This window comes from Podarcis muralis, chromosome 9 (assembly GCF_964188315.1).
Source record: "Podarcis muralis chromosome 9, rPodMur119.hap1.1, whole genome shotgun sequence".
Lineage (NCBI taxonomy): Eukaryota > Metazoa > Chordata > Lepidosauria > Squamata > Lacertidae > Podarcis > Podarcis muralis.
The window spans coordinates 79,704,310-79,731,919 of record NC_135663.1 but is presented as its reverse complement, the minus strand read 5'-3'; the positions used below and the strand labels follow the sequence as shown (position 1 = coordinate 79,731,919).

At 43.6% G+C, this 27,610-nt stretch overlaps 1 protein-coding gene across 1 annotated transcript; it reads right to left on the bottom strand.

Moving 5' to 3' along the window:
• On the bottom strand, nt 1-27,598 carry WDR1 (WD repeat domain 1). The gene is made up of 15 exons (XM_028743794.2): nt 27,401-27,598; nt 26,732-26,853; nt 17,499-17,589; nt 13,248-13,395; nt 11,010-11,190; nt 9,778-9,855; nt 8,237-8,317; nt 6,779-7,012; nt 5,420-5,507; nt 4,711-4,867; nt 3,956-4,043; nt 2,949-3,059; nt 2,416-2,589; nt 1,691-1,835; nt 1-1,094 (listed from the first exon to the last, which is right to left on the bottom strand). The coding sequence occupies exons 1-15, from the start codon at nt 27,414-27,416 to the stop codon at nt 985-987; spliced, it is 1,824 nt and encodes a 607-aa protein (XP_028599627.2). The 5' UTR covers nt 27,417-27,598; the 3' UTR covers nt 1-984.
• Between the last annotated feature and the right edge of the window lie 12 nt (nt 27,599-27,610).

Below are 27,610 nucleotides of genomic sequence, written 5' to 3'. Positions count from 1 at the left end.
TTAAGCAGGAGATAAAACATACAGAAGTTCTTTATTGGGAGAAAGGTCTCTTCAGAAGAAATATTTCTGTTTCTACAGTGTTAGAGATTGCTGTTTGTTGTAATGATCAGTTCAACTCACAGTAATTGCTTTACTTTACTTTAATTCCTGTACTGAAAAAGGCATTTTCATAATTACTGCAAATGTTCTTACATAGACATATTTCTCCTTAGGAAAGAAGGTATATTTAAAGCAGATCTAGAAGCATTCATTTCCAAACAACAAACCATGATCAAGTATTCTCATTTGTTCAAAAAGGTAACAAAGGTATATCCGAAAAAAATGCCTTTGACGTTTATCTGTAAACTTTAATTACTAAAAGAATGGCAAAATACATCAAAACCCCACATTTCCATCTTAAAAATAACTACAAATCTGGACAGGAAATACAGAAAAGGTTTATTATGGACGTACCCCACTTTGTTATCTGGTGAAGGAAATCTGAGGAAACAATTTGGTGCATTACAGACAAGCCAATATACAGTAGCTGCACACCACAATTTATTTTTGGATCACAACTAGCATTCTTTACTATGACTGTTAGTACAGAAATGTTCTGCAGTTAGAAAAAAATGAGAATACTCTCATGCTGTACAATACCATGTGCAAGTATGTGTGTGTGACAGATATTAAAAATTAAGGAACCAAATCAATTTAAACTCTTTTATGCCGACCTGCTGGGTTGCAGACCCTGGAATGTTCAGCACACAAAAGATTTTGCAAGCTCCAGACATAATTTAAGTGCTTCTCAAGTGCAAAGCATTACCGACTAAAGCTTTTCAAAGGTCATTTAATTACAGATACAAACATCCTCTGCAAAGATATGAGAATATGCTATAGGACCCTGGAGGTCGTGACAGATTTGTGTATTTTTAAGGAAGAGAAATGCTATATTCCACTCCAGTAGTTCTAGTCCCTGATGAGCTTCTCCTGATTGAAGGCATTTTATTTGTAGGAAATGGACCACTCTTTGACAGATGCATCGTGAGATGTTGTTACCAAGGTATGTTCGTCCAGCCACGCCAAGCTGCTTACATGGTGTAATCTGTGGGCATCTGACAGAAGCAACAGAAAATGTAAATTGATGCAATCAACCTCTTTCCAAATTCGCTCTTAAAAAGTTTAGCAGGAACGTACCTTTCATACCAGGGCTTGTGCATGAACTCCCCTCTCCCCTCCCCTCCCAGCACCCTTGATGTTTGCTCACCTGCGGCCCCTGCGCCATTGTTGTGTGCAGTGTGATGGCAACGCACTGGTCAGGTCTTTAATTTCTATTCAAGGCTCTTCTAGACCACATCTTCCAGCCACACCAACCTGCACAATCCCCTCACTCAGCCCCTATGCATGACTTCACTTCAGTTGGGAGACCCCGACACACAGGCAAGAGCCGCTGGAAGGAGTTGGCACCACACATGACAGGGGAAGAAGTGGCAACACTAAGGGCTTAACAGCAGCTGCTCTGTATCAGGCAGAATTGTGGCCTTGATGTTGAAAAATCTGTTTACAAGTCTTCATCCTTCAGGATAATTTTAGCCCCGTGATTTCCCTCAAAAACACTATTCCCCAACTTTTGTTATTCCAAGAATGCAATGAACTATGAACACAGCACCTTAGATTTCTCCGTAATGAGAAGGCTGTTGAAGGCTGTTACCTTGTATTTTAACTCGAGTCTCTGGGTCACTCACTGTCCAAACATAAACCATCATATCCATTCCTCCAGAAGCAAAGTGCTCGTTATCTGGTGACCAGGCAATACAAACAATCTTCGCATGGTGTCCATAGAAAATATTATGCTCCTATTGAGAAAGTGAAAGTAAGACAATCACTGATTTTTAATCCTAAAAATGAATTAACCATTGGTAAAAAAAATTGACAACAGGCATATAAAAGTTATGACGCTGGAAGATGAGCCCCTCAGGTCGGAAGGTGTCCAACATGCTACTGGGGAAGAGCGGAGGGCAAGTACAAGTAGATCCAGAGCTGATGAAGCGGCTGGGCCAAAGCCGAAATGTTCTAATTGCACAGAAACTGTAATAAAACCCAATGCAAGAACTACTGAATAAATTCAAATTCAATCTAAAGAGGGGCAACAGATTCCAAGAGAGGCTTTAATAATATAAATTAATTAGGACAGCACTCAGTTCTTCCACTGCCACTTACTAAGTTGTTTTCCATTTGTATTTGCAAGACCCCACACACTGTTAAGCCTTGCTTCAACAGCATTTTTATAACTAAACAAACCTGCTCATGAGGGATATTTGATCTATGTGCAAGGTTTCTACACTGAATGAATGATGGAATCTTTATTTGCGTCAGCCATCGGCCATAGAAATAAAACAATACAGTGTACAAAAAACAGAAATAAGTCCTGCTTACCGCATAGTCATCGGCAACGCTAAACACAGTGACCGCCTTGCTTGCATCGGTCACTGCCAGAAAGGCACCATCATGAGAATACGCCAAGTCAGTCACAGGACCTTTCGCTTCCAGCATCTTTTCCTCTTTTTTTAAAGAAGTCCCCTGGATTGCATACAGATACACTTTTCCATCCTGGAAGTTAAAATATGCGCAAGAGTCAAGCTCTCCTCAGAGTGCCCAGAAAGGCCTTGCTGGCTTTCAGATCTTTTACTGCCCTGGGTGAGAAACCTCTCTCAAGTCTTGCACCAGAAACAGTTCACACCCAACTGCTGCTTTTGCATCCGTTATTAAGGTATAGGAACAGCACATTTATTGGAGAGAAAGAGAAGGGCAAATGGAAGCAATTTACGGGATAATTAGAGCTGAAGCTAAGAGAGCATCTGAAATTACTATACTGAAAATGTTTCCACAAGTGTTGCCATGCTGTGGGAGCTGCCAAGTGCTTAATGAGCAGAAAAGGCTACCTTAAAAGAGGAAAATAAAACCCTTACTGTTCCTCCGACGGCTGCCATGCCTCCTCCAGGGTGAACTGCTACCACTTCTGGTTCAAAGCCAGGGTTATCAATTGCAAAGCACTTCTTCTTGTCCTTCATCAGAACGATCTGTAATCCAAGGAGTATGCACATCACACTGAGGTACTGCCTAGAAAATGATGTTCCACTACATGCTACAGGAGGCTTCCCTCCTCGGTCCAAAGGACCCCTTCACATGTCCAGAGCAGTGAGAGAGACACTTGCAAATGGGCAGCATTGCTCATTGCTGCCTTATAGGGCTGGGCGATATACAGATATTTCATACTCCATATCGTTATATCGGTTTCATAATTTTTGACCTGGCACTATATCGTGACGCATGATGTGTGTGTGTGTATCTGCATGCGCAATATGCAAAAATCACAATGTGGGAAAACTGTGAAGCCAGCCAATGTTTCTCTCGATTCCTGCAGCCCCTGTTAACACACTGCAACCACAGTGCCAATGAGACACAGCCACCCACAACCTTAATTTGCCTAGAGGCAAATGTAAGAGCTCAATGGGTGTGGCAGGGAGTGTGTGTTTCTGTGTGTGCTGCCACGGCAGAGTAAGCCCAGCAGCAAGAGTTTGTTCACCCCTCAAAAAAGGAAAAAAAGTTGGCTTGCATTTATACCAGTGTAAAATAGCATAAACTCCACCCACCCCCGCCTCAGTAATAATGTCATCAGCCTGTGCTCTGACTCTTTCCAGTACCTAGTAATGCTTCTGCATCTAAGCACTACAAACCAGTTACCAAATATCACTTTAAAGAGCACCATGAGAAATCCAGGTAGAAATAACCTGCTACACTTTCAAAACAAGTTTTAAAGTGTGCATTATGGTTAAGAAACTTATTATGCAATCCAAACCACATCTACTCGGAAGTAAGTCCTATGGAAGTCAATGGGTCTTACTCCCAGGTAAGTGGGGTTAGGATGACAGTCCTATATTGCATTACAATACAGTCCATTTTTCCTGATACGCACCTCTCCAATGCATATCACCACTGCGTACCCACCAGGTCCAACTGCAATGCATTTGGGCTGAACATCCATTTTAATAACATCCTGGCCACTGGAAAGGGAAAGGGAAAAAGGAGAGAATTTTTTCCTTAGCTGAAGGAGCTGAAGTCACTGGCAAGAATAGAACCAAAGGATCTGAGAGTAGATACGAAGCATGGGGATTTAAGGAGTGGTACTTTGTTATCAGGAAGATGGGCAATTTGGGCAGCAGGGTAGATGTAAAGGGACCAAGGTGGGACAACGGAAAGCTGTAGTAGTCAAGGTGCAATATACTTCACCAATTAAAAAATATGAACTAGCATTTGGTACTTAGAGCACATTAAAGGGCAACCAAGAACATTTTGCACATCCCACATCTTTTGAGCGGCAGCTTACATTTTTCTTACACATTTGGTGGAGAATGTTTTATTCTCAGACACTTCATATTTGTTTTCCTACATTGCATTGATATTTTAACTTGCTATATAAGATGAGAAACACAACTGTCCATTGCGCATTATCAATCCCATCTGCTCAGCAGTGTAAAACTGGTGCTTTTTTTTTAGTGCTGACCATGGATAATGTTGGTTGCAGAAAGAACAACCAAAGTTCCTTGTGATATCTGGTTTTCTGATATAGTGCTTTAACACAGCAGAATTAGATGGCCCGAAACTTTGGCACGGTCATTTTGTGTTACGCTAACAGTAAATTATTTGTGTGGAGGTTGACACACACGTTACCTGGTGTCTTTTTTGCTCAGACTGGTGTACCGCACGGTATCATCCATGCTGCAGCTGACCAGCTGCTCCGACTCATCCACAGCCATTCGTGAAACCTGGTTTGTGTGTCCTTTCCCAGAAAAGCTGTCATTTTCTCCTGTCTCAGAATCCCAATAATGTGAGCAAAATATTAAGGAAATTTTCTTCAGGATGAGCATGACACCCAACATTTATTGCAAGGAACAATCAAACCGACTCAATTCCTAAGTTGTGCTATGCTTAGGACAGGACTCATGTCACTAAACCGCATGGCTTGCAAAGAAACAGAGAATTCTTCCCAGTTGCAACTTGCACGCAACCCTGCTGTAGAACTTTCTGAAGATGCCTCGCTGAAACTAGCCAGCACAGTATCTTGGGTGATGGCACAAAAAAGGCAATGTGAAATTCAGTGCCATCTTTGTGTGGGGCAGTTTTTGTTCAAAACGCCAACCAAATCAAAGAATTGCACTGACACTTATACTGAAAACAGCAGCCTCAGTGGGCGAGATGTTTAAGGCTTTCATTTAGCAGTTCAAATGAGAACTGTGCTCTAATACAACCCTGCATGCCAAGAATGCTTCAGTGAGTAGCAAATATTACGAGAAAGGGAAAAAAGACAGCCATATATAGCAGCAGAGCACTAGGGAGTTTTCATCTGCAAAAAAACATTGCTTGGTTGCTCAAAGGATATTAATATGCCCATCATGGCTTCCAGAGTAGATATAGGATTTCCCCCCATTTTTATGCACCGTAAGACATTGTATTGATTTACTGTGACCCTGAAAGAAAGCACACATAATTAACACAAAGTCTTCCACTTACACAGACAGAAGCTCAAGTTACTCACAGCACGTTGTGCGCACTTGTTTCTTCCTGCCCAAATCTGGGCTTCTTTGCACAGATTTTGGGAAGAAACCCCCCCCCCCGGAAAGCTTCGCCTAACCTCAAACTACTCTGATAATAGACAAAAGGAAAAGTTGACAAGCCCACCAACCCTATGATATGCGCTTCTGGAGCAGGGGGAAGAAGAGGAATTGGTCCCAAGCCATTGTATTATCCTTAAAATAGTCTATTAAAAACAACAACACAAGGCAAGTATTATCCTATTATATGTTACAGGTCCCGAAAAGCTTACATTGCAAATTATGATGTGGGGGAAAGTAGACAACAGAAGGAAGGGAAGGAAGACTATGCACCCTCTTCAGCTACAAATATTTTGGTTTAGTTTCTATGCACAAGAGAGGCTAAGGCTGTGCCAAAGGCTACAAAGGGGAGAGAGAGGTGGAATGATGTAAGCAGTCTAATATGAAAGGGGAGGGATAGGAGAGGGACAGAGCCATTTAAGATTAACGGCTATTTTCAGGTGGCCAAGAATGGTGGGGTGTCAGGCAGACATACACTGGGATGTTGTTCTGCATGCCAACTCCAAGGGGCTTTCCCTTCCCTTGAAACAATATACGCCCATGAGATGTGACTGCAACAGGACTTTCCATCAGTTTTAAAAAGAGGGTTGTCCTTGTGGCAAGTTGGGTAGGCGGGGGGGGGGGGGGAGGCGGACTGCTGTTTAGGCTTGGCATTCAGAAGCAGAGGCACAGCCAGCTATCACCTGAAATGCCCCCCCCCCCCGTATTTAGAGGCAATTGTCTTACTGCACTTAGACCACATTTTCCCCAAACTAAGAGATCTTACAAGTGTTGATTCTGTTCTGATTTAACCAGGAATCCTCCCACCTGGCAAGCACTGAACATATTGTTCAGAACTGGCTGGTTTGGATTAAGTAAAGTCACTTCTCGTTTGCCACCCAGAGTGGCTGGGGCACCCAATCAGATGGGTGGGGTGCGAATAATAAATAATAAAATACTATTATTCCAGTTACTACTACTGCAAAACAGTGTAGCCAACCGAACAAGAGCACCCACAATGTAGCTCAAGCAGCCTTTCTGTTAAATGGGTCTTCACAACCAAACTCATTTCTGTTGGAAACAGACGGATAATGCTAGCAGTGCATAATTAGGAAACTCGAAAGAGCCGGCTCAATGATTCCACAGACCTTGATGACACGAAGGGGCTTATCCGGATTGTTCTCATCCAGATAGTTGATGTAGCCAGAAAGGGAGACAGTCAACAAGTGCCCCTTTTGCCACAGACAACCCAGCTGCTGATCCAAAACATTTGATCCCATGTTAAAGGTATTCACAACGCTATTAGCACCAACATCCCAGATCTTAGCTGTCTTGTCTCCAGAAGCAGAAAGTAGGCGATTGCCATCTGGACTCCAACTAATCTGTTGGAAGGAAACAAAGGGATTTAGAGGTATAGGCTCGCCCTAAATACCAGAGATAGCCTATATTTGTTTCCATGCACATTTCCCCAGATGGCGAGTTTGAAGACGTCATGCAGACAAGCTGACTCGCCAATATGAGACTGTTCCATTTATTTTAATGTTTATTATTTTGCTTTCAATTGTACTCTAGCAGAATGGGTATTTGCTAAAGAAGAACTTCAAGAGGAAATAACTGATATTATTATTATTATTATTATTATTATTATTATTATTATTATTATTATTATTATTATTATTCCTTCTAGCACAATCTATTATTGTGCTCTGGAGGAAGGATTATGAATATGTATTTTTAAAAAGCTATTCCTGTAATGATTACAGCTTATTTTTAATTCTGTAAATACAGCTCTGGGAGAAACAAAGAATCAGAAATGAATTGAGTCCATTCTGGAATGCAAAGCTGAATGCAAAAGCATTTCGTGAATTATTCAATCAGAAGAAGATTCCACAAGCATCCCAAAGAAATCTTACAATGAAAAGCATCGCTTTCAGAATGTCTGTTACTTAAAAAACAACAACCCCACATAGTGCTGCATCATCTCAGACACCCCCTCCTTGGGGAAAGAAGGCAGAATCTCTGTTCAAAGGTGGCTTCCTCTGCCCTTGGTTTTTCAAAGTACTTGTATCTTTTTTTGAAGAGACAAATCTGCCTCCCTGATTACTTGGGACAACTTTTATCGATCAAGAGGCTTTTAAGCCGTCCATCTAACTCAAGTCAATGAAATACCACAGACTAAAACTGGAAAACAATTTTTTAACAAGCCTGCATTAAAATCTAGAGGGACTGCCCAGGAATCAGACCTTGTACAGCTACTCACAGCATTTTGCTGGCCCTGAACCCAGCTGCATCCTCCAGCAGCACCATTGCCAAGAACGCCCATTGCTCTTGGCATGGCTGGGGGTTCAAGCTTTAACCCCAAAAAAGAAAGTGAATGTTGGCATAACACCTCTTGGGGTTTTCAATTAAGAAACTCCTTCATGCCTGATAAGGGACTGAGCAACTCTGTCACACTTGCCCAAGCATAAGAGGCAGCCTTAGCTGCAGTGGAGCCAGACACGAGTCGTGCTGTTGCAAGAAAGGCAGATCCAAGTAATGCCTGTGGAAATCAACATAACCTAAGAGTCTGGCCAGAGAGAGAGAGGAGGAACCCCCAATATACTTACTGCATAAATGCCTCCATCATGTGCCTTATTTCCTCCTAGCGCACCAACTTTCTCTCCAGTTTTGCCATCGTAAATATATATCTTTTCGAAACCGAAAATGAGACAAAGTATCAGTTAAGTGGGTTTGGGTTTTTTGGCAGCAGTTTAACATACTTACCCCCCCCCCCCCCACATATTGAAACACCAGCAGTTTCTTTAAAGTAGGCAGATATTTAAGTATCAAAATCAAACAGTGTACTCCGGACATCAGAAAGCAATGGAACGTGTTTAATGAAACGCAGTTACCAAAGGATCCAAACATCTGAAATATAGGAAAATACTATGCTTGGCGTTGCCTCTGGGTTAAGGCAATCAATGTCATGCTTGCTTCTTTACCTTCAGGAAGTAGTTTGCATTATAATCAAGTCCCAAAAGGAACCTAAGATGGCTGACCCTCCATATTTGAGAATTTTTTTTTAATGCTCTCCAATATGAAGGTTCACCCATTGTGTGCTCTTTCTTCCAACGGTTGTAATCTGAAACCTACATAGCATTTAACAGAGCGTCTGCTACCTCCTCCAGCATCCCACCTGAGGCAGATTCCATGGCTTGAACACCAATCCACATTTTACTTTCCCCCATCTTTCATCTCCACAACTCTTAGGCTGGTAGTCAAAAGTCTGCACACTATTTTGTGACATCTTGGTTGACCTTATAATTTTATTGCCCTATACTGTTGGTGCTGACCTTTAAAGCCCTAAACGGCCTCGGCCCAGCATACTTGAAGGAGCATCTCCACCCCCATCGTTCTGTCCGGACACTGAGGTCCAGCACCGAGGGCCTTCTGGTGATTCCCTCACTGCAAGAAGCAAAGCTACAGGGAACCAGGCAGAGGGCCTTCTCGGTGGTGGCACCCGCCCTGTGGAACGCCCTCCCATCAGATGTCAAAGAGATACACAACTACCTGACATTTAGAAGACATCTGAAGGCAGCCCTGTTCAGGGAAGCTTTTAATGTGTGACGTTTGAATGTATCTTTGTTGGAAGCCGCCCAGAGTGGCTGGGGAAACCCAACCAGATGGGCGGGGTACAAATAATAAATTATTAATTATTATTATTACTACTACTATACTATAGATTTTGCCCCCCTTTGGGCCAATACTTTTATACTTGTCTGACTTTGAGGCCAATCTTAATTTTTGCCTTATTCACCCTCTCCTTCCTCTGTTGCCTTCTCCAGCATTGATTCTGGAACACCAGTTCCTGAGAGGCAACCCCTTTTTGCTTAGAACCTAACGTGCCACAAATACTGGCACGGTTACTGCTGTGCTAGCTCCAGAGGAAAAGTATCTTGTGAAGAACCAGGCCACTGGTCCATCCGGATCCACATTATCTCTTATGACCAGCAATGACACTCCTGGGTTCCTGGTGTTCCAAGGCGAGATCTTTAACTGGAGATGCCAGGGACTGATCCTGGGACCTTTGACACTCAAAGCAGATCCTCCATTTAGCTAGAGGCATATCTGCCCCGCCCCCCAAAGGTAAGAAATGGCTCGATTTTACCTGGCCATCTGCACTGGCTGTAGCAAATCTATTTCCATCTGGAGAAAATCTCACACAGTTAACAAACCGGCTGTGATCCTATAGGAGAAACATATATATAAAAGGACATCAATTCCCAAAAGGATTACTCCAGTTGATTTTGTGCTGCTCGTTGGTCTCCACCATTAGCCTGCTGTGGGTTGTGCAAGCAGCTCAAAGCCTTCCTACTTCAAGTACTGTGTAACAGCAGTCTCAGTACAACTGCACATGTTCCCAAGCCCAATTCGAAGTGCTTGCTTTAAGCACTTAGAACCCCTCTGCTGACATGAGGCAACAAAGACCCTAAGTCAGTGATGGCCAAACTTGGCCCTCCAGCTGTTTTGGAACTACAACTCCCATCATCCCTAGCTAACAGGACCAGTGGTCAGGGGTGATGGGAACTGTAGTCCCAAAACAGCTGGAGGGCCAAGTTTGGCCATCACTGCCCTAAGTCAACAAGTGGCCCTTCTCTGGGTGTGTCTCCAAGAGATTACTTCAGCCACTGTCCATGCATGAAAAAAAATGTAAGTAGCAACAGACACCTTGCCTGTTTGAAGGGGGGCTCATGTGGTCAAGGGGCAGTGGGCTGCACAGCTTTTCCCCAGACCCTTCCCTGATGCCTACAAATTATGGTGGTCTGGAGAAGGAAAGCCTATATTCATAGCTCACTAGGTGGATAGGCTTCCTTGGGACCCATGAGGGGAAGCTGTGTGCCTCCACTGCCCTTGACTGGTGGAAACCCCTTCATGCAAATAACAGGCGAAGGGGCTAAGGAAGGTGTAAGTAAGAATGCAATCTGCTATGGTCTGTGCACTAGTTAGCCTGCACTGCAAAGACAACTGCTTGCAGCTATTAAAATCTTTAACATTCTCCCTGGGCAGATAAGCAATCCTGCTTTAATTGCAGAGAAAGCTCTAGAGTCCCAAGACTTTAGACCTGCTGTAATTCTGAAAAATACTGTGCTGGCTCCATGATAGCAAGGGTGATCTTATGCTTGCACATGAGGATTTTAAGCTCCCACTTTCCAACACCACCATGAAGTGCAAAGGGCTGCCACTGAAATGCAATCCTGCCTCTTCCCCGAAACACAAGAGAAAGAGAAAGAGGAAGGGAAAGAGGAAGAGGAAGAGGCTGCTCTCTGCTTGTGCAGGAACGGGGAGAGAGCTGGATCTCAAAGACAGACGGCACACAGGTGGCAAAGAATGACAACTCACACTTATTGTAAACTTGAATTTGAACGGTGGTCCTTCAAAGAAAGCAGCACAATTGTCATCACTGCCAGTCACGAGGCGGTATGGCCTGGTCTGTTTGATATCCACACTATTGATCACTTTGTTGTGGCCGGTGATCTCGCCTACTGAAGAGCCGGTATCCCACAGAAACACAGCCCCAAATCTAGTAAGAAGAAACAAATCAAGTCACATAGAATGAGGACTATATATAGGACTTAACGTATTGAGCACAGCCACCATGTTGAGTGGATTTAGACAACAGAAATTAGACCGCCCAGTTAATCTTGTGCAGTTTTAGCTTCGTTCCCTATGGCATTCAAATCCTTTGCCCATTATGCATAAACAAATAATGTAACGAAACAGGGCACTTGCTTCATGTACTGATAGATAAAGGAGCAACACACTGTAGTATTTTTATTTATATACTCCCTTCCCTCATGCAGAGCAGTGCACATAAGGTAAAATGAAATATACCAATAATTAAAACACAATTGTAACAACTGAAATAACAAAAATATAATATGCATCAGTCATCTGAAGCTATTTTGAATTACAGAGACTGTTCCTATCATTTGAACACACAAGCCATGTCATACAAGAGCTGAACTGGCAAGAGTTTTATTTATAGTCGTACCTTGGTTTTTGAACAGCTTAGTTCTCAAATGTTTTAGCTCCCGAACGCCATAAACCCGGAAGTGACTGTTCCAGTTTGCAAACTATTTTTGGAAGCTGAACGTCCGACAGCTTCCGATTGAGTGCAGGAAGCTCCTGCAGATAATCGGAACCTGCACTTTGGTTTCCGAACGTTTTCAGAAGTCGAACTGACTTCCAGAACGGATTCTGTCCAAGAATCAAGGTATGACTGTACTTGCCAAATAAGCAGTAATGGGCCTTATTTTCAGTGAGTTTTCTGCATCTATACCGACTGTAAGAACTGCTGTTCTAGTTATGCGTGAACTCGAAGTGCCATACAAATATTCTTAGGAAAAAGATATAATAAACTTTTATTTATATCCCGCCCTCCCCGGCTGAAGTTGGGCTCAGGGAGGCTAACATTAGATATATAACACTGGTATAAAATCAAACAATAATTGAATTACCTCCTAAAAACAGGTCAAAATCAAACTACAAGTCTAATTAGATGGCTTTCTGCAGGGTTAGGGTTGGGAACAGTAAGTGGTCATCGGCCCAACTGTTTACGCTGATCTTATATGGGCCTGTGAGAATGCTGGGAGGCCTCTTTCATGTTAGTTCTTATACAAAAATAAAAGGGGAGTCAGGCTGAGCCATGGCCAAAGGCCAGGCGGAACAACTCCATCTTGCAGGCCCTGTGGAAAGATGTCAAATCCCGCAGGGCCCTGGTCTCTTGTGGCAGAGCATTCCACCAGATCGGGGCCACGGCCAAAAAGGCCCTGGCCCTGGTCAAGGCCAGCCTAGAGGCCCGGGATCTCCAAGGTGTTATTATTTGCATTACATTGTGAGGCTCCACTGAAGGGAAGAAAGAGGTTTTATGCCATCTCAAGGCATGGGATGAAGCGCAGTGTAAATACATTCACCTCAGACTACTCTGCGGCAGAACTGCAACCATGAAGGTGAAAGATCTCTGAAGCAGTGGTTGGCTGGAGCTTTGCTGAAGTGTGGGCTGAGGTGCATTTATTTCTATAAAACTGACACTCTGTTTTGTTCTGTGCCTTGAGATGTCTGCGGCGGCAGCAGCAGCAGCCTTTCATTCCAGGGAGAAGCTCTAGAAACTGGCCATTCTCCATCAAGATTATCAATGTTAATAATCTTAAATGCTCTTTAAGGATCAGGCTGAGCTTAAAAAGAGGAGGCAATGGTGCTTGTACCTTTTAAGCAGCTCTGATGCCAACCCTTCCCTTCCAGTGCTGTATTCCAGGGCTTTGGAGAATAATTTTAAGAAGCACTTTCAGTAGGATGTGCTTGAATGCAGGTTTCCTTGGACTGAGGGATCCTTTACTGTGTCCAAGACTATAACTCTTGGACCACTACACGTGTAAAACTCTTGCTACTGCTGCTCAATGCCATTTTAAAACCCTCTGGCTTCCTTGTGGAAAGGGTTTCCAAGAATGTGAGCTATTAAAAGATCTCTAGCTGTTAAATGATCAGCTATCAACTGTGAATCTGGAAATTAAAACACAAGAATAAGCCAAGTTCTCCTGCAGGAATGTGCAAAATTAATACTTTTGATTCTCTACTCACTTTTCCCTTCCTTCCCCGACAGCAGCAAGCCTCTTGCTATCTTCTGTCCATGCAATGTCTTTTATTTTTCCTGCAAATGGCTGGTATTCATACTTCAATAGATGTTCCTTCTGCGTTGTATCCCAAATCCTTAGCTTCCCGGAAATATCTGTCACAGCACAGCAATACACATAAAGTCACCATTCCAGCAAGACCTAGTTGCCGCACGGCCATCACTTTGCCACGTTCAAATCTTCAGGCGTGCGAGAACTTGCCAGTGTGCATGTTGGGAATGCTAAACTCTTTCTGCAAACCACAGTGACAATGACGTGGCGACTATTATAAATGTTTTGTGGAGAAACTGCAGGTGTTTGATTGTGTGCAGTGCTGACTACATTTGCCTGAACATGCAATAAGCAAAACCAAGGATGTGGCAGGGACACCGGCAGAAGTCTTGCCTGCAACACTTCCTGGCATGTGATTAGCACAGAAAGCCTTAAGAGGATTTAAGCATGTTCGACTGAACCACTTAGAGGCCTCTCTGTGAGTGGGGACCCCGACTTATTAGGGGATTACAGGGAGACTTTAAAATCCTCTTCAGACCTTTGCACTTATTGCACAAAGATCTGAAAAGCAGCCTGCACACCTAGGGACACTCAGGCAGGGCTTAGGTGCACACCACTGCTCCTGGTTTTGCCTAGGAGGAGATTTTCTATACCTTCTCCTGAAAACTTGACTGCAGGAAGAGCTTGGCAAGAATTATCTTTCCTTCCTCACCTTCTGCGGGAGCCTCCACTGAATCTCAGCCCCTCCCTTACACAAAAGGACAAGATAAATTCCAACCCATCCAACCCTCCATCTTCATACCTGACTTATATCTTTATACCCGAATCAAGATGCTAAGCTGTATTATCTAATTTTCAATTGCTTTTTACCTCTATTTTTTAAGAAGCGTTCATTTGTGTTTGCATTCTTCATAAGGCATGCATGCATTTCTTCATTTCTAAAGTCCCCTTTCAAAATCTTATTGGGACTATTATTTCTAAAATCATGCACCGAGTAACCAAAATATGCTTGATTGTCCAAAGGCCTCTGCAAAAAATCCAGAAGAGCCACTGTGATTCAACACAGTATTTTTCTTGTTTTGACAGTAGCTTGCTTAACCTCCTCCTTGGGTTTCCTGGTCTATGCAAGAGCTGTCTGCTAAAATGGAGGCCACGGCACTTGTTTGTGAAACCAAGGTTCTCATTTCCATATCCCTGTGCAGGCAGCATCTTGAAGTCTAATAAGGAGGTGGTCTCCAAGCTCTCCAGGGAGCTTGAAAGAATACTCAATAAATAAGAGTCATTTCTATCTCTCTCACGGTTTGGAGCTCAGTAGAGAAAGGCAGCAGTGCCTGAAAAGAACAGGATCTACCAAGATATTGTCTTTCCCATTAATCACTGGTTGCACAAATTCATACTATTCAAGAATAACCTCCACATTTAAAATAGCCAAATCTTCTGATTTGAGGTTTAAGTTAGAAAATGGGGTTGCAAATGCCAGTAAGCCAAGACAGAATCCCAGAAGAATTGACACAATCCTCCTCCCTCCAATGGAGTGGAGGTGCACATGTATGAAGTCTTGCATGCTACAGCAATGTTTAAATCTTGTTTAGACCTTGGCTGAGAGTCCTGGAAAACCCGATCCCTGCCTTGCAGGCCTTTTCCCACCTGGCCTGGGAAGGCAGGGCCTGGACTGACTCCAGCTACAAAAGCCGAGGCTGCAGAACAGACTCTTGGACTGGAGTACAGTGGTGCCTTGCAAGACGAAATTCGTTCTGCGAGTTTTGTCGTCTTGCGATTTTTTCATCTTGCGAAGCACGATTTCGGAAAAGTTTTGGAAAAGCTTCAAAAATCACCAAAGTCTTCAAAAACCTCAAAAAAGCTACCACACCGTGTGCTATGAGTTGCTCCTCGAAGTCAAGTCGCAACTGTATTAACGGTGTTAAGAAAAAGGAAACAAACTTGCAAGACGTTTCCGTCTTGCGAAGCAAGCCCATAGGGAAAATTGTCTTGCGAAGCAGCTCAAAAAACAAAAAACCCTTTTGTCTTGCGAGTTTTCCGTCTTGCGAGGCATTCGTCTTGCGAGGTACCACTGTATTGTTTTTAGAGGGCTTTTGTTGCTGTTGTTGATATTAATTTTTGTATCTTTATTTTTAGATCTTCTTAACAATTTATGTTGAAATGGCTCAACTTTGTGTCGTGTACTTTTTGATATATATTTTTGTTTATGACTACTTAAGTTTGTAATTTTACATTTTTTCATGTTGTAAGCTGCCTTGAGCATGGTGTTAACTGTGGAAAGAGAGCAAACAACAAAATTCTGTATGTACAGCCATGTTCAAAGGCATCTCACAATAGCATAACCAGCCAAGGCATTTGCACTTGTCAGGAATAAGAGGAGTCAAACTCTTCATGCTCTCAATACTGTTGGAAAGCAGGGCCTTTAACTGCTAGTGTGACTTCCAGTGACATCAGTGTAGGCTGGAGATCATTGCTGGAAGCCAATTCCTCTTCTTGATACAGTTGTCCTACCGGAAGTTGTGAAATGTATGGAGTTTGGGCAAAATCACACTTTCTATTCTCAATGTCTGTTGGTCCATAGGATTGTGCTTATTCAGACGACACTCAGTAAAAACCAATATACTATTTTTGGAAAAATGCTACTTCGGTTTGGACTTCAAAGGAATTCATAAGAAACCATGTATCACTGATTAAAGTCTGTGATAATACAAAGTCAAATATTGCTGATGGGAACTAGGCCAGGTCAAAGCTTTCTTACCATGTTCACATGCTTCTAAACACTCATACAGTTTTAGTGTGCATCTATCTTTGACAACATGGAAAATGCACCCCCCCCCCAAAAAAAGCTTGCTTCATCCTCGAGTTATTTTTCTGAGAATTTAGACTGAAAGTGCCTTCAGCACAGGGATTCATCTACTTTTGCTTTCCACTGAAAATCACCATGCACAGGGTTATTATTAACTAAGCCTCAAATTTAGGTCTAGAGAGAGTTAAGATGCAGATCAAGTAAAGAGCAAGCTAGTATTAAGAAGTGCAAGAGACCACATCTCTTGAAATTACGTCCCCCGTGTATTGAATTTAAAATTAACTAAATCCTGGGTATTGTGTGTTCTGTGATTCTACACAACTGCAAAATGTGTGAACCATGTTCTCTTTTGAAAGTTGGCCTTTCCATAAAAGCAAACTTCTAGCCACTGTGGTTGGGAATATGAGACTTAAAAGGTTATGTTGGCAGCACTGGCTTACAAGCCAAGGGGAGCAAGCAACAACTCTAACTTGTAGGAGGTGGAGCTTGGGTGCCCTGTCCCTCCCCCATGACCAGCTGCTTAATTTGCATAATTTATAGCACTCACAGAATCCATTTTTAATGCTGAGTGTGCCCAGCACAGCTATGGCTATATTCACAATATCTGAAGCAGAACAGCTGAGAGTACTGCACTCCTGGGAAAATAGATGGGGCAAGGAGAAGAATTCCTGATACTATATGCAAAAACACTTTGCAAGGTTCAAAACTCATATTCATGGCGGAAAATGGAAAACTGCTGTAGCTTTTGAAAAGTGACCTCAGTTTTAGGCTCAAAACAAACAAGTTCTATCTGGAAACAAGTGCATAACCATTTCAAGACGCAAACATTTATGTGTTACTTTAGAGCAGTGGTGGCCAAACTTGGCCCTCCAGCTGTTTTGGGACTACAACTCCTTTCATCCTTGATCACTGGTCCTGTTAGCTAGGGATGATGGCAGCTGTAGCCCCAAAACAGCTGGAGGGCCAAGTTGGGCCATGCCTGCTTTATAGAGTGTTCAAAGGACTTGAAATACATTCTCTTCTTGAAATCCTTATACTGTATCAATCTTGTAAGACAGCTATGTATCACTATCCCAATATTGCAGATTGCAGGTGGGTGCTGTGGCCTGCCTACAACTATCTGATGAGTTTGTGGCAGACTCACAATTCAAACCAGAGACTTCCAGATTCATGCCTCAGTCTCATAGTACCCTCTTAAGAGAGGCGCATTCAATGACAATAATTAAGCAATGTTGTAGACCACAAGCCAATATTGAGGTAGGCACACTTCAGCCCACTGAAATCTATGACCCAAAATGGCACAGGATTTCCACCACAGATTATAAATGGACCCCATGTGGAGTAAAATTGGTAACAGCAAGATTGCACCATGCAGACACGGATACTAGTAGAATACCATACCTCCAGATGCAATGTAGAAGCCGCTGGGAGCATACTTGGCAACAACAACTTGATGAGCATGTTCAGTGTAGATGTCAGCAATCGCTGGATTCTATAAGAGAGTTATATTTTCAAGTAAGTATTCAAGGAAGCTTCCCATCTGCTGCTCCTAGTCCCTCTCAACTGATAGAGAAGTCAGAAAAAATATCTGCCACTACCATGTTGAGAGAAGGGTTGAAACAAGATGGACTTCAGCAGAAGCCCAGAGGTCGGTCCAAAAGAACAACTGGCAAGCCTCCATTTTCAGCTCTGGGAACTCCCTTCCAATCAGAAGCCAGATTACTGGAACACAGCCCCAACACCTCACGATTAATGGTACTAGGGGATGCGTCAAGATCTAACAAGATTATCAGGACAATGTTTTTTTGACTTTGAGTTTCTTGGTCAAGGCTACAGTCTCAGTGCCTTACAGAGATTAAATGTTGGACTGACAGGTCTGAGAGCGCAGTACCAACGCCGGTGCTTCTGAATAACTACTCTCCCGCTTAATGAAACAGGATTGCAAATTGGTTAAGCCAATGTCACAGTGTTGACACCCCTTCTGCCTTCCTAGAAGGAAGCATAAGCCTTGTGCAAGAAACATTTGCTACATGCAGCGACAAATTGTGACTGCTCTCTCTGGCCCCTCGCTACACCAGACGGCACAGTGGCCTTTGTCCAAACTCTGCAGCATGCCTAGGCTCCAAATATGGAATTAGTATGCTGAAGAAATGGAGAACAGGGAACATGCACCGGGCAGCACAGACACAAATGCAGCCTAGGAGCTCAAATAGAGGAAGGAAGGTTCCAATATTGCCACCTGTGTCACAGAAAATTTGACTGACTAGCCAGTGATATGGGGTGGAAATTTTCCAGAGAATTTTCCACTGCTGTGCTTTTCCGAAGAACATTTTCCAGTTTCAGAAGTGCATGGTTTCGTCATACTTCCCTTTTCAAAGTCTTCGAGAAGACCCACGTCACTGAAGCCAAACAACAGTCACAATCTCAGCAATGAGAGCTGCCAACTGTGTATTGTGGTTCAGGAATCTATGACTGAAGTTCAAACACCCAAGTCTTCCAAAACAGCCCAGATTTATCAAATCATTCACAATTGAGAGGATACTGTTTGACAGGGTCTCCCATCCACCAAGCCTCCTCAGAAATTGTTTTTAAACACAGGTGGCTAAGCTGTGGACCTCTAGATGCTGTGTGGATGCAGCTCCCAAGAGGCCCAGCCAGACTGGCCAATGATCAGGGATGATGAGAGTTGAAATCCAACATCATTTGGAAGGCCAAAGGTATTTTAAACCTCTGATTTAAAAATTGAGGCAGGCATTGATTATTTTTTTTAAGTCTCAACTACAGGAGAGAGAAAAGCAAGGAAACTACTGACCCGCTGTGCTGAAATTAAACATAGCCCCCCGCCACAGGAAAGAGCAATTTCCCAATTTATAAAAATTATGATATTTCACAGATGTATTGCAAGTAGCCATTACAAAGGAAGGAAGCAATTACAAGCACAGTCCCAATACTCTTGTCTGGACTGGGGGCAGCATCTGGCTGCTTTCTGCAGACGTAAAGCAAGCCCACTGCCCAGCATGTGAGGCTGAAGTCGGCCAAAAATATTTGGCACCTGAGATGGACCCCAAAAAGGCGGAAGGAAAGAAGGGGTGAGGAGGGAGAAATATTGACATTGGGATCTGCTACCCTGGTCATTCCTGCTGCCTGAGGCAGCTGCCTCACCTTGCCTCATGGGTGGGCCAGCCCAGTACCAGGCACATATGAATCTTCAACAGGTGCAAAGTACAGAATCATGAAATTGTAGAGTTGGAAGGGACCCCCAGGGTCATCTAGTCCAACCCCCGAAATGCAGGAGTTGGCACAGCTAAAACTGCTTTATAGAAATACGTTTTCTAATCAAATTTATTAATAATGCCTAGCATTGTAAGAACTGACAGAACTACAGGCAGAAAAGCAGTCTCAGCAGGAATCACATCTCTAAAGCACAGTTGTTGTCACCAACATCTTCATGTTCCTTTTGTTTTTAATATGAGGAAACGGAGTCAGAATTCCAATGAATCGGCTGCACAGTGCTGAGTATTCCTCAAGGTCCACGCATGGAAATTGAACGCAATCTGCCCAGTCCATGCACACACAGCTTGCTAGCTATATAACAAAGATACCCAAGTTCTATTGTTATAATATATTGTCTGCCACCATTATCAATTTCAAATAATGATGCTTTACATTTCTGTATGGAACAATTATCTTATTTTATTTATTAGACTTATATACCACCCTTTAGAAAGAGAAAGATTTGCTGAGGCAAGAGGGGCCAATTTTTTGTTTTGATGACGCACAGTGACAAGTCTACTGTCATTTTCAAATCAAATGAATGCATTTGATTTAGGCACCAGATCACACCAACCCAAAGCTCAGGCTGCCAAAATATTAAAACATTTCTGGATTCAATTCCATGCAATATCAGACAAGCCCCATGACTCGATACAGTACTTTTCAAATGGGTCTTGATCAGTGCTATTGTCATAGAAAAGAGGTGCCAGAACTCACCATGAACTTGTTCTCTTATAACAGCAATGGCACCCACCTGAGAGGTGCTGGAACTGAGTTTCAGCAAGTTCTGGCTGAAAAAAGCCCTGGTCTTGATGGCCCACTTCTTTGCTGCAGCCTTGAGTGGTTAATTATACATTGAGCTGTAGAAATGATGTTGTGATCTGGGTTTTGTTTTGTTTAAACTTATGCTAGGTTATTGTGTTATTTCTGTGCTGACTGTAATATTCTCATGACATGCTTTATTTGTTTTAAATTATATTTGTCTGCATTCTGTAAACTGCTTTGGGAAGATCTTCATAAAAGCAGGTTGTAAATCAATAAAATAAATAGTTCACCCACAGGAAGCGTTAATGTCCAAGGAGAAAGGGGCAGGCAGCCTCGGGGGAAAAGTGGAGAGGAGCCTAAGAAAGAACATGGGGACATGGTTAAGGGAAACAAGTCACGGTCATAGCTACAACTTGCCAAGTTGACTTGTTTCTCTACAGCAGTGGTGGCTACTTCAGATACTGTTGGACTTCCAACTCACATTGAACCCAGACAGCATGGCTGACTTGGATGGAGGAATTGAGGGGAAGCTCATCAATGTAGCAGAGGAAACCAAACAGGGAGGGGTAGCTAATGCCACATATTCTTCGCAGAAGCTTACAGAGAGCTAGGCCTATCGCTCAACATCCAAAAAACCAAAGTGCTGCACCAACAAGCACAAAACCTCTCTGCAGCACCACAAATCAAACTCAATGGTGTAACGTTGGAAACTGTTGATCACTTCTCCTAGCTGGGCAGTTATCTTTCCACAAGGGCCATCACTGATGCCGAAGTCCAGCATTGCCTGAGCTCTGCGAGAGTGCAGAGTGTTTGAGGACTGGGACATTCACAGGGAAACCAAAATGCTTGTTTACCTTTGTAAACTATTGTACTACCAACCTTACTGTTTTGCTTGTGAAGCACAGACTACTTATAAAATCTCCAACTCCTCAAAAGATTCCATTAACGGTGTCTCCAAAAATTTTTACATATCACCTGGGAAGACAGTCAGTGTACTGGAAGAAGCAAAGATCACCAGTGTCGAAGCAATCATTCTTCAACATCCACTTGTTTGGATGCCTGATTATCGTCTTCCAAAGCAACTACTCTATTCCAAACTTAAAAATGGAAAGCGTTATGCTGGTGGTCAACAAAAGAGGTTTAAAGACTCTCTCAAGGCAAATCTAAAAAAATGTAGTATAAACACCAATAATTGGGAAACACTAGCCTATGAGTGCTCCAGTTGAAGTCATTATAAAAGGTGTCATGGACTTTGAAGACAGTCGAACTCAGGACAAAAGGGAGAAACTTGTTAAGAGGAGGGCATGTTTGGCAAACCTCACCATCATCAACTCCCACCTGGAAACCAATGTCCCCACTGTGGAAGGACTTGTGGATCCAGAATTGGCCTCCACAGTCAATTACGGACACACCACTAAGATCGTGTTCATGGAAGACACTCTTACTTGGCTACGAGTGGTCGCCAAAGAAGAAGCCACGGAAGACAGAATTGTGACTCAAGATGAACTTATCAGATTGGAGAACTGGGCCCAAACAAAATGAATTTCAATAGGGACATTTAGGCAAGAAGAACCACCTGCACAAAAGCATGCTTGTTTTCTTCCTGCTCTGGAGGGTAGGACTTGAACCAATGGCTTCAAGTTAAAAGAAATGAGATTCTGACTAAACATCAGGAAAGACTTTCTAACAGTAAGAGCTGTCCAGCAGTGCAATGGACTCCCTTGGGAGATTGTGGACTCTCCATCCCTGGAGGTTTTTAAGCAGAGGTTGGATGGCCACCTGTCATGGATGCTTTAGCTGAGATTCCTGTATTACAGGGGGCTGGGCTAGATGACCCTGGGGGCTCTTTCCAATGCTTACAATTCTAAACTAACCACAATTTGTCTGGATTCAGAAGTAAAGAAACTCTGAAATGCAGCATGGGCGGGGAGAGGAGCTCGGCATTTGACTGCTGCCTCTGCTATTGGATGCATGCACTTCCAACCTTGGTTAGTCATCATCTACTCAGACCTAGTTCAGATGCAGATGTAAAGCAGAGAAGAAATCCTGCACCCAGCGCTCCACACTTGAGGGAAGGATGCTTAAAGCTTCCAGATAAGTTTTTTTGTGGGGAAGGGGCAGCAGTTTACCTTTCAAACAAACCAGGCTCAAACCATGGTTTTAGAATCTGGCTTACTTATAGAATCAAAGAACCGTAGAGTTGAATTAATGGTTAGAACAATAGATTAATGTGCAGCTGTAGCTTTTTCTGAAGTCACAGTGGAAGTTTTCGCTGTCCTCTTCTCACATGTGGTACAAAATCTCCTAAGTCCAACACAAGTCATTTTTTGAGCATCGCTAAGGGCGATGATTAGGGACGCGGGTGGCGCTGTGGGTAAAAGCCTCAGCGCCTAGGGCTTGCCGATCGAAAGGTCGGCGGTTCGAATCCCCGCGGCGGGGTGCGCTCCTGTTGCTCGGTCCCAGCGCCTGCCAACCTAGCAGTTCGAAAGCACCCCCGGGTGCAAGTAGATAAATAGGGACCGCTTACTAGCGGGAAGGTAAACGGCGTTTCCGTGTGCGGCTCTGGCTTGCCAGAGCAGCTTCGTCACGCTGGCCACGTGACCCGGAAGTGTCTCCGGACAGTGCTGGCCCCCGGCCTCTTGAGTGAGATGGGCGCACAACCCTAGAGTCTGGCAAGACTGGCCCGTACGGGCAGGGGTACCTTTACCTTTACCTTAAGGGCGATGATCTGAACCAGGATCCCCCTCTCTGCCTCAGACTTGTCGAACGACTTCTTCTCCCACTCCCCTTTGCCTCTGACCACCTCTCCTTAGAAGCGGGAAGGGGAGCCAATGGATTCAAAACATTCATGAGATCTCCACATCTTAAAACCATCTACCCGTGAGCTTTCATAAGAAACACCAACTGACCATGAAGGACTACAAACAAATACCCTAGCAAAATTGCCACCTATCCTATCCTACCATAGCTGCTGTTTCCAGAAGGAGAAAAAGAAAATATTACTGATTAGGTCAAGACTTCTAAGAAGTCAAATATCTTCTTTGTTGTTTAAGTCAACACCTTATTTGAAGGCTAGTATTAAGGCTACAATAATGTCCTCTTTCTGTAGCACATAGCTGCTCTTTGAGCAAGAGGCAGCACACAAGCACATGCAAGAGAATCCCACTTTAAAAGTCACCGAAACCAGTTAAGATACCAGGAACTCTCTGAAAGCAATAGTTAGGATTCTTATGAAAAGAAAAAAAGATTAGCTGAATCCTAAAACACACATCCTGCTATGGAGTCCTCCAATTCACAGTCTATTCTTCTGGAAGACTGAAACCAGAGATACCTGCAACAGCCAGAGACTGGCTCTGTAACTTAGTGCAGGCAGAGGAGGCAACAGAAGTAAAATATTCATGCAACTGGGAAATCCAGTGTTACAGTTGCCCTCATGGAGCTTTCTAGTACTCTTTTAGAACTTTAATGGGGTGCACAGAAACATCTGAATTGCCGATTGTGGATGAGACGACAGAATGAGGAGCTTGATGGTTATCAAGCTGAAAACTTGCTTATGGTAGTTTATAATCTGTCACTTTCTGTTAGTTGAATGACTCAACATTCTAAGATTTCCTGAATGTTTTTCTTCTGTGCCCTTTGACATATGCATGCTCAGGAGGTGCCCGTCTGCTGGCCCTGGCTAGGAGCAACGGGTCACAGCATACAAGCCAGTGAGCTCCTCAGGGTGAAGGAGCATCCTTTCCTTGAAGACCCAAAGACACGTCTGTGTCTTGCATTACAAAGTAACCTAGGTATGCGAGAGGAACCTAATCACTTGAGCACACCACAAACACACTCAGGCTGCAAAATTTAAAAGGGTTTCATTGGGAAGAAGTCAAAGAGACCAGAGGGAAAAGCCAGACGGGCGCGTCAAGAAGAGTAAACCAACATTACAAATCCAGGTAAACTATGAGTAGTAGGACAGGCTTGTAGCTTCTGTTGGCAGCCATAGGTGAAAGACAAAGGGGGAAGAAACACATTCTATAGTTAGTCTTCTGCACCCAGGTGGCTTTGAGAAACAGCGTCCCCAGCAAAGCCAATGGGTTTCATTGCACTAGGCTTCTGGGACAAGTTGCCAACACACAGTGAAGCCCTTTGAGCATATTCTGGGAAGTTGAGAGATGAGCAATGAGGAAACTATTCAGCTTCTCTTCTAGACCAAATCCAGCAACAGCCTATCAATTCAAGTGGGAGGGAGGGCCTGACAGTAAGTCAGAAGGAAAGAAGGTATGGGAGAATAGAGAGGATGCACCTTAAAACACGGCTTTGTTGCACGCAAGGAGCATTTTATGGATTTGTTGGCTTAAGAAGAGATACTGGCTTAGCAGTCAACTCTAGGCAGAATGCCTCTTCTTCCACATTCTGTCTCAGATAGCTATCATAGGTTAAGTAACGAATAAGTTCTTCACTAAAAGAACAAAAGTCCACAGTGCTCCTGCCTGGAAGTTGTTTGGAAAAGTCCCACCAAAAGAAAACCTACAGAAAGACTCTAAAATAATTTAGCAGAAGTCAGCTTCCTCAGCGAGGAAAGAAGGGAGAAAGAGCCTCGCCTTCCCCAGCCTCAATCAAGTCCAGCTGAGCAAGTAGCCTCTCCCAGCTTCTCTCCCAGAAGACGAGTTCAGGGATTTTTAAAAAACCGTTTTATAAGTTCTGTGTCTTTGTTTCTCAATTTGATCCTTTTATGTGGTTTTGTATGTATTGTGGTATTTTATGCATCTTGACTTTTATTGACCACAGTTCAGTAATTATTGTAATTGTTGAGAGTGAATTTGTTTAATTATTATTTGCTGTGATGAGGGTTAATTTTATTGTGTACTATTATATTCTAATAGATTGTTGAATATCACTTTATTTGATGTAAGTCATTCTATTTTAGAGTTATGTTTTATTATGACTTTTTGTATTGGATCACATTATTATAAGGTGTGTGTTCTTTGTTGCATATTTTGTTGCTGTAAATCGCCTTGTGTATAGCAACATAGAAAAGCAGCATACAAAATAAAAGTGAAATGTAATCAATAACACAACTCTTATTCCTGCATGATCCTCATCTGTGTCACTAGCGGCCATCCTAGCTGTGCCAGGAGACCCACCTGTTGCAAAGTATAACAGAGATAAAATTCTCCATGTTCTGGAGAGGTTGTGGTCCACGAATCCTCAGGCATGTAGTCTCAATTATGTCACAACCAGGCCCTCCTGCTCCTATCTATGCACAATACAAACATCTGCTGCCCAAGTTATATGTCTGGCCACTCATGTTTATTAGGCAGTGGTTTCAACTGGTCAACAATTCCCCCTCCCCGCCACCAGATTTTGTAGTGAGCCAAGATTTTTGATGACCAGGACCACGGCCCTCCTGTTTGCAGGGTCTTGTCTGATGCCACACTTCACCTGTTGCTGGGGAACAACTGGGAAGAGCGCTGCTGTGCTCATGTTCCACCAGCCTCCCATGGGCATCCATCTGACTACCAAAACAGCACACCAGACTAGATCGGCCTTTGGTCTGGCTCAGTAGGTCTCTCCTTATGTTCTTACGGCCACATCTTAAAAGTTTTGCCTAATGTATTTCTAGTTTCTAGAATGTGGATGCCAACATTTGAAATTAAAGTGACTCCCATGACTAGTGTTTTTCCTAAAACAGGAAATATAAGCAATCACATGTCCAACTCCCCACATGAGTTCTGTACCAGTAATCCAAACCACATTAAAACCTCCAGTGTAACAAATCGCTACATTGTTTTCAGTGATACAAGAGAGAAAGATGAATTTCCCCATTTGTTACCAAAACTAAAAAGTTTGGTTCACCATATTCAAGATCTGTCACACAGAAGTATCAAAGCGCCAATAAATATATATGAGATAGATCTCAGTAGACTGTGAAAAGCTCTGAAAGACAATTCCACATTGTAGGTACTACAACACAAATGCTCTACTTTTAATTATAGCTCTAAGGTATCCAGAACTGTTTACTACAATCCTGTCCTAAGACAGTAAGCAAAGAAAGTATTTTGCAACTATAGTCCTACCTCATGACTATAACTTAAAAAGGGAGTGATTTTTGACTACTAATTAGGTTCCAAATATGAAAATATTCTCATACAAATCACAGATATTCCCATGAAGCAAAGAGACACATTGGATTTGAGTGATGCTGTTCACCAGATTAGGAAAAACACAACAGGAGAAAAGAAATACCCTTTAATTTCTACAGGATGTTTTCATACATTCAACATTCTATAAGCTTTCCATATTTACTGAAAAATACTTCATAATACCACTGATCTCTTCCCCCCACTCCACTTTTATTTGTATTTTAAGAGCTTTCTTGTTTATTTAAAACATGCTGCCCTTTATCATGTTAGATTTCAGGGCGTTTCCACATGCAGCCTCAACATCTCTCTGGTTATTCTCAGCTCCTGTGAGTCATTCTGCTTTCACTCCAATGCCCTCCTAAATTGTCACAGATCCCTGACCTCAATAGAACAGCAAAGGAGATGCATTAAGGCTTAAAGAGAAAACCATCAGTAAGAATCAATGTAAAAATGTGGGTACATTACATCAATGTTGCGGATGATGACACATTTTCCATTCGTATACAGAAAGTTATTGCCCTTTGGATCTCCCCCAATGATCTTGGAGACGCCTCTCTCAACCTGCGGGAGACTGGCAAACACTTTTTCTACAAATGGGGGGGGGGGGAGAGAAAAAGACACACCTATTAACAACGGGAGGCCAGCAAGAAACAAGAGCGCAAACAACTCCAGATATACATTTGCTATTTGACCTGTTGCTGAATGCTAAGTGGGGAAATTGTACTGGGGGGGGGGGGGAGGAGATGGGGGGGGAGAGACTCCCCGACCAGAGAAAAGACCCCCCCGCCTCCTAACTTGGTCAACTGCAAAGGGAATGTTGCAAGGAGAAAAATGCCCTGGGCACCGTCGCTGCTTGCGAAGGCGCTTTGCCTGCGAGGGGCTGGAGGGGGCTCCTCCTGCGGGGTAAATGCCCCCCTCCTCTCCCTCGACCCCCCCTCCCGCCCGGGGAGGCTGCAGCAACGTGGCCCCGACTGACAGGAGAAAGGGCGAACCCAGGCACCGCGCGGGCAAATGGGCGCCGCTCCTCGCCCTCCTCCTCCTCACAAGGAGGAAGCAGCAGCCGCAGCAGCGCCGCTTGCAGGCATTGCACACAGGCGGCGGCGGCGACGGGGGGGGGTCTCTCTGCCTACTCACTCAGCTCATGTGGCATCTTCGCCTCCCCCGGCTCGCTGCTGCTGCTGCCTCGGATCCGAGAAGGGCCAAGGTGTGTGTGGGGGGGGCGGGCAAGGGGGGGCGCACAATCCGCTTCGCAGCGCTGCAAATTCCCTCCCGCAGCAGCGGCGGCGGCGACGTCCCCTCCCAGCTGCACGAACCAGGAAGCGCCCGCCCGCCCGCGCAGCTTTT

Excerpts from the sequence above, each read along its gene's own strand:
- WDR1 (XM_028743794.2), bottom strand. Across the intron at positions 13,396-17,498 it reads CTTCTACATTGCATCTGGAG|ATATTTCCGGGAAGCTAAGG; the intron begins GTATGGTATTCT and ends GTGCTGTGACAG. Across the intron at positions 11,191-13,247 it reads GTCGGGGAAGGAAGGGAAAA|ATTTGGGGCTGTGTTTCTGT; the intron begins GTGAGTAGAGAA and ends TCTTCTTACTAG.